At 45.8% G+C, this 12,780-nt stretch overlaps 1 protein-coding gene across 1 annotated transcript in view; it reads left to right on the top strand.

The window, feature by feature from the left end:
* The first annotated feature begins 113 nt into the window (after nucleotides 1-113).
* The window catches only part of clasp2 (cytoplasmic linker associated protein 2), a 39,163-nt gene continuing 26,496 nt past the window's right edge, over nucleotides 114-12,780 (top strand). The window contains exons 1-7 of the mRNA XM_061822696.1: nucleotides 114-1,006; nucleotides 4,148-4,226; nucleotides 4,913-5,016; nucleotides 5,397-5,488; nucleotides 6,940-7,015; nucleotides 7,595-7,692; nucleotides 10,243-10,313. Of these exons, the coding sequence (XP_061678680.1) occupies nucleotides 809-1,006; nucleotides 4,148-4,226; nucleotides 4,913-5,016; nucleotides 5,397-5,488; nucleotides 6,940-7,015; nucleotides 7,595-7,692; nucleotides 10,243-10,313 (718 nt within the window). The 5' untranslated portion in view covers nucleotides 114-808. The remainder of the gene's footprint in view (nucleotides 1,007-4,147; nucleotides 4,227-4,912; nucleotides 5,017-5,396; nucleotides 5,489-6,939; nucleotides 7,016-7,594; nucleotides 7,693-10,242; nucleotides 10,314-12,780) is intronic.

Genomic DNA, 12,780 nt, shown 5'->3' with positions numbered 1-12,780 from the left:
CCCCCCCCCCCCCAAAAAAAAAAAAATAAAATAAAAAAACTGGAAATTTTTCAAATGTAGTTGTTCCGGTTTGACAATTGCGGTGTGCGCCCAATATTTACAGTCAGGCATCTCGTCGAGCAGCTGTGCGGTGTGTCAGGACCCCCGTAGTAGGGTTAGGTTAGCCTGCTGATTGAAGCGCAGAAGAAGCGAAGCCGAGACGGCCTGCCTCGGACCCCGCTCGGCATAAATGCGCCGCGCAGCCATCCCGCCGCTCTTCCAAACAGCAAAGGCTCGGTCGGAGCGGGGTGAAAACTTACTTCACCGAAAGCGCGTAACTAAAGCTCTCTTGTGGATACTTTTCCAGCCTCTTTTTCTGTATGGTTTTTTTTTTGTTTTTTTCACGAGGAAGTGAGAGCCCCCCCCCCCCGCTCCCCGACCCTCTAGGCCCGAAGCTAGCCGCGTTAGCCCGGCCGCAAGTTGGCCTTATTCGCGCGGGGATTTTTGAAAAATAACCGACTTTCCTCTACAAACACACGCCTTTTGGGACTTCTAACCGGAGTTTGGAGCGTCTGTATCCAGCCGGCGAGTTGTTTGGTAGGGTTTTATGTGAGGTTGTGGATGTAAGGAGGCAAAGGGATGACTCCGGAGCCAAGTTGTCAAATTGCGCTCACGGCGGACTAATTGATGGTCGCTAATATCCAAGAGACGTAGTCCGCACCGCCGAGACCACCGCCACATCCGCGGGACTATAGGAAGCCCCCCCCCCCCCCTCCATTTCTACCGGCTTTTCTACCTCTTCGGAATCCCCCTCGAGTGCCCCCCGGGGATGGAAGAGCGCGACAATATGGAATATTTCTACCAGCAGGTGCTGCAGAAGGATGTCACCCGCAGGCTGCAGGTCGGCCAGGATCTCGTCGACTACCTGAGCGACCCCTCTCGCTCGTCGGACGTGGAGCAGGACAAGCCCCGGCTGGACAAGACCGTCGACGAGCTCACCGGCTGGGTCAACTCCAGCAATTTCAAGGTGAGCGACAGTCAGTCGCTTGCAGCTCTTTGCTTTTCGCCATTTCCAGATACAAACAAATAAGTCAATAGAAAGAAATCAGAAAAGTGGGAGTTGTGTCATGTAACTAGACGCAATTGCACAAAGAAACTAAAGAAATTGATGATAATAAATATGGGCAAAGCCGCGAAAGTATCGGCCAAACGATTTGGAAAAATGCTTCATCAGACAAGAAAATGATAGTACAAAAAGTAAGCAAAAATACCAGATGGCAGCACTCGCATATTGAACATGAATATATTAGTGAAGTAACAACATCAAAACAGAAGTGTAAAAAAAATAAAATAAAAAAGTAGTGCACAAATACATGAGCTCATAATGCACAAAAATATTGAGAAACGGGAACATATTGAGGTTGCAGGTTCAAATCTGGCCTCTCCTGTGTGGAGTTTGCATGTTTCCCTGCGTGGCTTTTCTTCGGGTACTCAACTTTCCTGTCCACCCACAAAACATGAACGCCAGCTTCTTTGAAAATGCTAAATTGCCCATAGGTGTGAATGTGAGGGGGAATGGTTTTGTGCCCTGCGATTGGATGGCGGCCAGTTCAGGGTGCACCCTGCCGCTCGCCCGGAGGGTACGCCCGCGAGTGACCCGCATGAGGAGAAGGAAAATGGATGGATCTTGGGAAACACTTGCAACAATGTCACACACGAATGCAAAAGTGTTTGGAAGCAGTCCAAACAAACAAGGAAAAGAAATAAAAATGTATATAGGGTGAAAAAAATAGAGACGCGTATGAAATAAATGCTCCGTCACACGCTTCTCTCGGCGTTTAATGCTGGAAAAAAACACGGCCGCGCTTCCTGATTTGAACAAATGCGCTCTGGGGTTGGAGTTTTCCATTCAAAGCGTGAATTCAAGATGGATTTCATGTTTTTCGACGATGGTGTAATGCGACCCATTGTCAGGATGTAGACGCCCCCCCCCCCCCCACACACACACACACTGTATGGGGCGGGGGTCGTGCCGTCCATCCTCCCTGCACTCTCACTGTGTTCGTTTTTATGCTGACTCTGCATCCACGTCGTGTGTCGTATCTTTAAAAAAAAAAAAAAAAAGAAAACAACTGGAAAATGACTCATTTTGCCAACATTAACACTCCATCCTGACCGCCAGTCAAAACATTGGCAGATGTGACTCAACCCGCCGTGTTTTCAATCGACTGCTAACATCTGCAATTTTTTTTTTCCCAGTAGGAAGCAAATCCCATCATATGAGGCAAACTTTCTTCAGGCACCATTTCTTGTCCTAAATAAAAAAAAATGTCAAACTGAACACAGGAAGTATGAAAAAAGTGAAAAAAATCAAGGAAGTAGTTTGGTCACACAAGTTTCTAAAATACTGTAAAATTAACCTAAAAATAACTTTTTTTCCTGTGCTCAGCCTGATAAATACAAATCGTGATTTGAAATACATTTTTGATGACAAAGGTAAGTTAAATTGAAGCTCAAGCCTTTCATAGTGTTTGCATTTTTGTAAATTGTTTACACAATTACAGACGAATGAATGAAATGTCCTTCATTAGACATGACTCATGGAGATCATGCTTTGTTTTTCACGAGTATGACGGGAATGTTCACATGTTGCTCAAAACAAGGTTTTTGACTGCAATGTCACTTTTCCATCCTTCACGTTGGATTTTGTGGAATTTGACCAATGGAAATCATATTTCGTACTCCCAACGGTGCTTGGCGTGAGTACCCTTTGGCTCTTCGGTTGCGCGTCAGGGAACGGAAGAAAACGTTTGGGGAAATGAAAACTCCACGCATTTCAGAATGCGGACTTGTGATTCTGTTCAACAAAGTGTGATTGATGCGTTCCAGTGGAAAATTTGTCGTACAGCTTTTGGGTGGGAATACGTAATCCGTCGTTCTCGTCTCCCCAGCTGTCGGAAATGCCTTCAACCTCAGACCCGACGCCGCACTGTAACTGGAGACAAACTGGGTCAAAACGCAGAGGCGCTGAAAAGACACGAAGCGTCAAAGATGCGGGACGAGGCCGGGGCGACCGCCAAAGATGGCGTGAGCGGACATTTAGACATCGTGCGTCCCCGCAGCGCCCGTGTTTCTTTCGAAACGAGTCTTATCCAGAAAACGCAAAACATTTATGCTTTTCCATGCTAGCACATTCCTTGACCATTTTCTACATTACACGCATGGTTGCTCATCTCAATATCACACTAATAACGACCATATGTTAATGGTATTATTGTTGGTTTTCGATGGCGCCTGTTATTGTTTTACGTCACGACTGAATCGGATTACACAAGTTGGCAAACATTCGGCGATTAGAACACAAAATGGGCTCACTGAACTTTCTGTGTGAACCTCCCCCCAAACGACTTAAAGCCTGCGCACCACTTGGCACTCTAATCCCTCGTACACCCCCACCCCTCACAAAGGGGGCTTTTGATTCCCGTTAGAATATTCCAGCATTCCTCAAGGACATTTTTTTTTTTTTTTTTTTTAACGTACGCTCCAGATGGCGTGTTTATTTGGACTGCAGGCTTTGTCAACACGGCCGGATTCCGTCCCCGCCGAGGCCGCGGCGGCGTTCACTGCTCGCTTACCTGCTCCGACGGGACTTTTGACTAAAATAGGCAAAGGGGCTGCGCGCCGAGCCTCCCCTCTCAGGAGTTTTTATAGGCAAGCTGGCTCGCGTGGTGCCAAGACAAGCATTCCGTTCCGTTGTGCGGATGGGATCTCCATCACAAAAGTGTCCCGCTGGACAAAGTCATCGCCGGCCGTCGCCGCGCCAGATGGGAAAAGCAAACCTCGCAAATCCCCCCCGAAGGCACCCGTCCTGAAATCATTTATCATTTCTTCAGTTCAAAGAGGTACATTTTTTTTGTCCGCTAATAAATCAGGCATTACGAGTGGTAAATAAGAAAAGAAAAATTGTTTCATCCATCATTTAAAAAAAGTACAATTTGAAATATGTTTGACATTAAAACATGGGCCTTACTAGGGATGGATAGTAAAAAAGTCATCATTATTTCATATGCCATTTACAATCAATTGTACAAATGTAGAAAATGAATGTTTTGGGGTTTTCAAAAGCAACCATTGTCTGCCCATTTTTTTTTTTTTTTTTTAATTGTAGGTGGCGCTGTTGGGCATCGACATCTGCGCCGCCTTCGTGGAGCGCCTGGGAGAGTCCTTCCGAGGGTACCTGGGCACAGGTGAGCGAGCCGCGCCATCCGGGTCTGTTCACAAAAGACCGTCGCGGCCCGGCTGCGTGAATCCGTCGAGCTGATGAGAAGAGGAAACGTTTTTAACAGTGAAAAGTATTTGGACCCTGTGAACTTCTTTATTTCATGATAATGTTACATGAACGTGTGTGTTGAGTGCGCGCGTGTCGGCCATACTGGTGCATTTCGCAAGAACTCCCGCGCGTACACAGCTGCGTCACTTTAATTTCTATTTTCGGGAAAGTTGATCTATGACCCCCCCGCATCCCCGACCGCCGGTCTCCCCGCAACCGCTCCCAAACACGGGCTTGGCGTGCTGAGAGAAGGCTGACATCATCCAGTGCAACTAAGTGCATCGTATTGATCTGAAAGACGTCTGTTGTGCGCTTTTACCGACGTCAGCTGAAAAAAGCGATTAAACAAGTTGAGTGTGCGTCTTTCAAGCTGCCCGACAGGCCATGACGCAACACAGCGCGCGAGCATTCCCCCCCCCCACCGTAAACCCCTCGTTTGCGTTTGTTGTCATGACAACGCTCTGTTGCGCTCGCACATGGACAGGAAAAGCAGGGATGATGTCGTCGGTGTGCTCCACGCCTACTGACTCGTCACTGTCATTGCAAAGATGTCCACTTGAGGGCGCTCCTCATTGTTTTTGTCTCGTGTGTACGTTTGCGTAGTCCTACCAGCGCTGGTGGACCGGCTGGGGGACGGCAAGGACCAGGTCCGGGAGAACAGCCAAGCGCTCATCCTTCGCTGCATGGAGCAGGCGGCCTCGCCCACGGTAAAGCTTCTCTCGACTAGCGCCAAACGCTCACAGTGACGATGGAATTTAATACTTGACTCAGCTGCAGACAGCAAGTCATCATCATAATATGATTACGTGACGAAAACACTGGGAATATTTATTTTATGAATTACAAATAAAGTAGACGCACAGTAACCCTTTTACGGAGTTGCTGTCATCATCATCATCATCATCATCGATGAGAGCTCTACTGCCCCCTTTTGGCTTCAGCGGCAAGGCCACGGGAGCTTTCGTTTCCTGGCCGTCCCACACGCGCGTCGCCCCCGATTGCGCTCGTAATCTTGTCGGTGCCCCGCCGGGACCTTTTACCGTTGCTCATCCCTGCCTGCGCTGATTTGCTCTCGCCGTCCCTCCAGTACGTTTGGGAAAGGCTGCTGCCCGGATTCAAACACAAGAACTTCCGCAGCCGAGAAGGACTCTGCCTCTGCCTCAGCGCCACGCTCGGCTCGTAAGTACTTTTTTTTTTTTTTTTTTTTCATTGCTTTTAGTGGCCTCACGTACCTTCGGTCGCTGGGATTAATTCTTTTAATGTCTGTCGACTTGATTGCATCAGGTTTACACCCGGGCGTGGGTGAGCAAAGTTTGTCCCGCGAGCAACTGAGGGCCCGCGCTTTTCTTTTGTCGGGACCACCCACCATTTACATTATCAAGAGTCCTGAAATATTTGTTGAATTTCTTTAAGCCATTTTTTCAATGTATTTAAAAAAAATATTTAATTAATGTATCTCATTTTATAATTACTTATTTTATTGGGGGGAAAAAAGTTAAATACAATTTAGTATTTAATAAATTTGTATGAGTGGTTGATTAATTAATTAAGATAATTATAGATACTTTAAAATCAAAGCCATTTATTTTGTGAGTTAAATTAATTATTTGGCATTGCCATTTTCATTTTTTTTCCTTGCCCCTCACCTACAAAGGGAATTGCTCCTCTCTATTAAAAAAAAAAAAAAATCTCAAAAATTTGCCACAGTTCTTGGGGACTCCTTTCTGTTTGTAGCGCCTTCAAAAGTCTGCTCTGCATTAACTTGCGCTGAAGTCCTCACATGATTTTCTGGCCTTGTTTGCCAAACATAACATCAGCTCCCCTCCCCCCATTTGTAGACCACAGAGGCTCCCACTAGTTCCATCTGAGAAAATTAAGGGGGAGGGGGCCGGGGTTTTTTTTTTTTTTTTTTTTTTCCTTCCCCCCTCGGTCTGGCATCGTGGTTTTCAGAACCGCCACACGATCCGCTGCGCCGCCCGTGTGTTTCTCGAGTTGCGCCTCGGTAGCTGCCGCGCAGCGGCTTGGCAGAATCGCACAAAACGACTCGTGGACGGATCATTGGTGATAAAGTCTTCTTGGCGCGAAACGTTGACTTTCAACACAGAAGAAATGCTTCACAGATGTTTCTTGCAAAGTGTGTCGCCTCACGGGTGGAACATGGCGGCCTAGTGGAGCGTCTGAGCCAGCGCTCGTCTTCTTGCTCGTGGTTTGCGCCGCCGTGCTAGCTTTCGCGTTAGCGCCTGACCGGGGCATTAGCCTTGTTTGGGGGGGGTGGAATATATACATATATGAAATGATAGCTATAGGAATTGAAAAATGTAAAAAGTACCAGAAAAAAACAAGTTAGACAAACATCAGGAAGGTTATATGTGCTTTACAAGTAGGATTGAGAAAGCAAGCAGCCTTTATTGTCATTGTATGGGCAGATTCATCAAAATTGGGGAAAAGTCAATTTCTTTATGAAAGTGACTCTTCTCTTTCCACTAATGTATGCCCTCTGTTGTCTAACGTTACAATTTCGGTGCTGTACCACTTTATTTTTTTTGGGCACGGTGCGAGGGGGGAGAAAATGTACAGGTCGTTTTACAAGTTTTCCCACTTAGATGACAGTGCTGCTGTGCATTCCACAGGTACGGCGCTCAAACGTTGAGCCTGAGCAAGATCGTTCCTCATCTGTGTACTCTGACAGCAGACCAGAACCCTCAGGTGAGCGTGACGTCGGTGCGGCATCGGCCGTTATTACTGTTATTAGCCGGGATGGGGGTGGGGTGCGGGGGTTGTTTAAAAAGGCCCGATCTGTCGTCTACTTGGCGATTATCCACCCGTGCTGCGTCCCCGGCAATCAGCATCCTTAACGCCCAACCCCTCATTTGGCCTTTTTAGTCACGATTCGGCCATCCAATCGCAGGAGTGCAATAAAATGATTAACGAGCCCTGTAAGCTTCAAAAGTGTTTGCTTCACAAGCGCAGTTAATGATGGAAGACTGAAAAGCTGATTTTAAAAAGTAGAAAAAGATTGCAATTAATCCTTATTAAGGTAATGCCTTTGTCTGTAATTGCTAGCGATGCTCAGCTGACAGCATTAGCGCTTTCCGGCGTATGTGCTTTCAGTTGCTTACTTTGAGCAGCCATTTCCTTTTATTTATTTTTTTTCCATATCCAAAATGGATGACAGCATTAAATTGCATTGAAAATTTTGACCCAGGGTATGGTTTTGATCGTTTGAGGCAACGTATGTCTGAGTGTTTGTAAATGCTTACCACTTTGAACTGATGTGGCGCACAGGTACGAGAGGCCTCCATCACAACAATAGTGGATGTTTACCGGCACGTCGGCGAGCGGGTACGAGCGGACTTGGCAAAGAGAGGACTGCCGGCTGCACGGTCAGTTGTTTTCGGGCGCGCGCACACAAGCGCCGACCGTCCCGTCCGGTCAGTCCCAGGCCACGCCATGCACCACTCTGCCCTTCACAGAGACGCTTTTTATGCCCGGGCACAATGCTGACTGACGCTGGTGGACGAGGGGGGGGGGCAGGCAAAGTCACGTGTCCTTCGGCAGGGACGGAACACTATGAACATTTCATATCCACGTTATATAGTGACTACGTATTTAAAGAAGACCACAATGTTGGGGGGGGGTGTGTGTGTGAAAAATACACATTTTTTTTTGTAGTACTGTATTGCAAAAATGTTAGGATAAGTACCGCTGCATTGTATTAGGTTTAAAATACACAACTAATATGGATAGATCAAACAGACAAACATTTTCAAGAAGTACTGTATTAGGAAAAAACACTGAAATTCTGAAACTAATACAAAATTGAAAACTACCCTATTTAAAAAAAAATCTCAAATTATAAAAATATACTGAAGAATATAAAAGAAAAAGAATACCACTTATTAGAAATAGATGGAAAACTATACCTGTGTTTTAAAATAATGCAAATAAATAAATGGGGAAAATACCCACATATTAGAAAAAGTATTACATAAAAATACAGAAATATTTTAACTGTAAAAAAATCTTCAACAAAAAAGAAAAACTAACTAAAAACTGATTTAATGAAACAATAAACTATTGGAAAAAATGCAGAAATATTTTAGATCTACATTATGTTAAAAAAAGTAAAAAGGATACATGGAAAAAAAGGCGACAAAGAAAGTCACAAAATAATCCCAAAAAATATCTCCTGAGTCTTCCTCTTTTGCGTCTCATTTCTTCATGTGTCTTTTATTGCTGTTGCAGCACACTAAATAAAAACTCTGCGACGCTAGATGAATTACTGCTACTACCGCGGGTCAACCGCTTCATCCCTCATTGCGTGTTGACGGTTATTATTAAATCCCACCTCGTCATCCGTGTCTGTAAAGGCCCGTTATCTGCTGACCGCTACCAGTGAGTGTTGCGTCTGCGAATGCCGACCGCGTGTCGTGTCGCGCACGTCAAGTCTCCTGTGTAAACCAGCACAGCTGTCTGGAAGGAAGTGCACAACTTGTCTACACAAACAAAATGAATGACATGCTTTGTCACCGGTTTTTTTTTCCCCCCATGATAAGATTGAAGGTATTTTGTGTCAATTGTACGTGGCCTGTTGGTGGGACGCAGAGCTCGAGCATTGCTGACCAGATTGCGTACGAACATGTAAGAGTTGGCATCAGTAATGAGGACACTGCGGTAGATATTGTAGAAGGATGGTGACCAAAAAAAAAAATGCAAGGTAAGATGCTTCAAATGTGGACGTTGCCTTTTGCGCAAACTGAGGAAAACATGAATAAGGCAAATATGGTAAGCAGGCGACACAGATGTGGCGAATACAAACGACATTTCAAGACATCATTATCGAATGCGTGCACTTTCATTTGTTTTTGAGGTAAAAAAAAAAAAAAAACCTGAACTTTTGTTTCATGCTTTGAAGAAGGAAAAAGTAGCACTACAGTAATACACAGAGTTCGTTAGCCCTTCTATGGTGTTTTACATTGTATGTTAGCATTAAGCTAGCTGTTCGGTTAAGTCAACATTGTGCTAATTGTTTTTGTTTTAATGCTTCTGGTGAAGTTCACTGTTGTGACAAAAAAAATTTGGCTACGCAGCAAGTTGAAAGTGGGGTCATTCAATAAGTGGAGGTCCGAGGGTACCGCTTTTGTTCTAGCATGAATTCATTCAAAATGGAAAAGAGGCAATTGCACAAAATTATTGTCAACTTTTTGTCTCTTCCCCAATTACAAGAAGGACTTTAAGCACCGTGAGGCTGACTCGGATTCTTCAAAATGTGGATTAGTGATGAGGAAAACACGAAGAAGGCAAATGGGGTGAGAAGGAGGGACAGACATGGCTCCAGCCCCTCCCCCTGTGACCGCAAGTTGTGTGTGTGTGTGTGTGTGTGTGTGGGGGGGGGTTATGTAAAGGGTAACCAGATCTGCTGGCCGCTTCTCACGCGTTGGCTTGACCGTGTGGATTTTGTCCTCCTTGCGTGTGATTGACACATCCAGTCCGTATGTAGAACAGCACGTAGGTGGTGCTTTGTTGCGCGCACGCGTTGCCCTCCAGTCCCCTCCCCTCCCCTCTCCTCTGCACCATGTTGGATACAAAGAGCTGAAGAACGGAGCGTGTCACCGGCTCGGAGCCCATCTGGGGGGACCACGGCGCGGAACTCGGGGCTCGACCTCTCTTTGTGAATCTAACATGCAAATGAAAGGAGGGGGGCCCCATTTTATACTCGGGGTGAGCAAAGGACGTGACGCTCGGGGCGCGTTGTGTTTTTATCCTTGTCTTACATGTGCAAGCCGGCGTCCATCTTGTGTTGTTGTTGTTGTTGTCGACACACCCACCCGGCGAGATCCTCACGTGCGGCGGCCGGCGCCTCCTCAGAACCAGGAGGAGCAAATCTGTTCAGTCTCAGCGACTGAGCGCCGCTTCTTTTCTTCTCTCTCCAGGTTGCAGACCATTTTCGCTCGCTTTGATGAGGCTCTGAATTCAGGCAGCATGGCTCTCAGCCCCAGTCACGGTCAGTGCCCCCCGTCTTGTTTACGTTACTGCGGACGACGCCCACCATCTTGTCGGGTCGCGTCGAGACGTTTTTGCATTCTCGCGCGTCTGTTTGGCTTGACCGTGTGCTCTTGTGATTGTGTCACTTGGTTGCTATGTAATAGGACCTAACAAGATTAATGGTTTAGTCCGTGTGCGCGCGGGTGTGCTCGAGCACCGACCCGGCGGACAGTGCGTGAGCTTTTCTTTGTCCAAGTATAAATAGAATCCATGTTGTCATGCTGTATCAGACAAAAATATATGCACTGATTGACAGTTTATCGAAGAATTTTATGACCAGGCTCGTATAGTTGTCGAGTAGCGACACATTTTTACGCGGTTATTAATGATATTATCGTCACCGCCCCCCATATAAAAGTATGTATATCCATATGTAATGTGTTTTTCAAATTATTTTATTTGTATTTTTTTCATCTGGAATGCAAAGATTTTTTTTTTCAAGGTTTGTGTCTCAGGGAAGCCTTCTGCAAATGTTACAAGTTTCCTTGATTTTATTTTGCACATTTATATATATATTATTTTTAGACTTTTTAATCTGTGAATTGTAATGGTATTTAATCAAAAAATATTCATGTTTTTCGGGGGGCAGCTTTTTTTTTTTTTTTTTTTTTCTTTCCCCTGTCTGTGCCGAATATAAACCGCTTGTCGTGCGTTCATTTTTATTCCCGCTATGAAGGGAGACGCCGGTTTATCTTTAGGCCGGCGTGTCACCTCATAGCGCAACCGTCGGGTTGTTTACTCGGAGAGGCCGCTTTTGAAGATGGCGTCTCCGGTGGCAAGCGATGTCGCACGGCGGGGAGGAGAAACGTGCGGGCCCAGCGTGTTTACTGTTAACTCGGGCAACGACGTGCGAGCACATTGGCTTGGGGATTAACGAGCACGTGTAGAGTTCAACAGTGCATCTCCACTTGGTACTGTACACCTTGGACGGAGGCTGAGGCAATAGCATGTGCTCGTCGGTGTTCATATGACACCCACGTGCTTCTCTTGGCAAGAAATCCTCACTTTAGTTGTTTCTGTCAGGGGAAATTGCTGCAATTGCCATTTTCAGGACTTTCCAGATTGTTGAAAAGTGACAATTTATTTTGTGTGTATGCTTATTGCGAAAATTGAATCGAGCCATAAAATAAGTCAAGAAACCATGCTTGAAAAAAACCCAAAAAACAGGAAGTGTGCCATTTTGGTTTGTAGCTGCCACTTTAGTTTTGGTTTGGCCATTTCAGCGATCCTTGAGTTCAACTTGGCAACATGAAATTTGGTAGGCATGTCCGTCATAAGTAGACCTGCACAAAAGCCATAAGGCCACATGACCGGGAAGACACGGATGGTCCTCCATTTTGGTCCGGAGCATTACCTTGGTTCCGTTGAAACAGAAAGTGCCCAGGAAATCTTGTCAAGTTGCTCCCAAATGGAAACCAACATGCACAATGCTAAAGTATGAAAATGTTGAGTTTTCTTTATTGCATGTGGGCTGAGCAACATTTGAACAGCTCCTCCAAAATTGTAGTTTGGGGTAATGCAAAGTTATTGAGTTGGGCCCAATAAACATGCAGCGAGAAAGCAGTACTGGCCGTCTTCAGGGCTCCGAGGCAGCTGTTACACAAAGAACTGGAAGGAGGACGGATTAACGAAGAGAGGAAGTTGACCAAGATTTAGGCAGTCAGTCGTGGGGTCGTCGCCTCCTCGCATCCATTCCGTCCATTGACGGAGCCCCGGCGAGGCTGAAGAGGAGGCAGAAGGATATTGGCAAGCTCTTGCCATGCTCTTTGGGAAAGATGGCGGCAGTAAGTATTTTTATTTGTTTAATCTCATTTGGCTGCGTTGTCGCTGGCGCCCGATCAAAAGATGGTCACCATACGCTGCTGCCGTGAAATCAGCTTAAACCCCAGGAAAGCTCAGCGCCGTGCGAGTGCCATATTTTGGCAAATATCGTCGCCACCTGACCTGATTCCAGCCGTCAAAAGGAAATCGGTTGCGTCGTATACACGACCCAAAGCAGATGCTGCATGACAAGTGGAGTGTGTCAAGTCAAATGCAATCTCACGCCTGATAATTGATGATAACCTTATTTTTGGCTCTTTGTTTACCTGACCAGTTTTTTTGTCACCGCGAAAACAATTCGCTGCAAAGCGGTAGATAGTGATTTGTTGTGAAAACGGCAGTATTTTGGCTTCTTCTGGTTTCTCTGTAAAAGGCGAAGGATGTTCTGTGACAGCTCTGTTTTGCGGGATCTTTGCGTATAAAGTTGTCAACTTTTAATGCTTTGGAATGCATCCTGAAAAGTTTTTTTTCCTCTTAGGAAAGAATCCACTATGACATTTGTTATTCCTTCTATTAGCTGGAGAATGAATCTTGTTAGCTTTGTCGCTTGTGTTTGACTGGATTTCATGGTTCAAGTTCTGTTTAAAATTGAGATTTGGAGTGGG

The sequence above is a fragment of the Syngnathoides biaculeatus genome, chromosome 1 (genome assembly GCF_019802595.1).
Source record: "Syngnathoides biaculeatus isolate LvHL_M chromosome 1, ASM1980259v1, whole genome shotgun sequence".
Lineage (NCBI taxonomy): Eukaryota > Metazoa > Chordata > Actinopteri > Syngnathiformes > Syngnathidae > Syngnathoides > Syngnathoides biaculeatus.
This window is presented reverse-complemented; position numbering and strand designations above follow the sequence as displayed.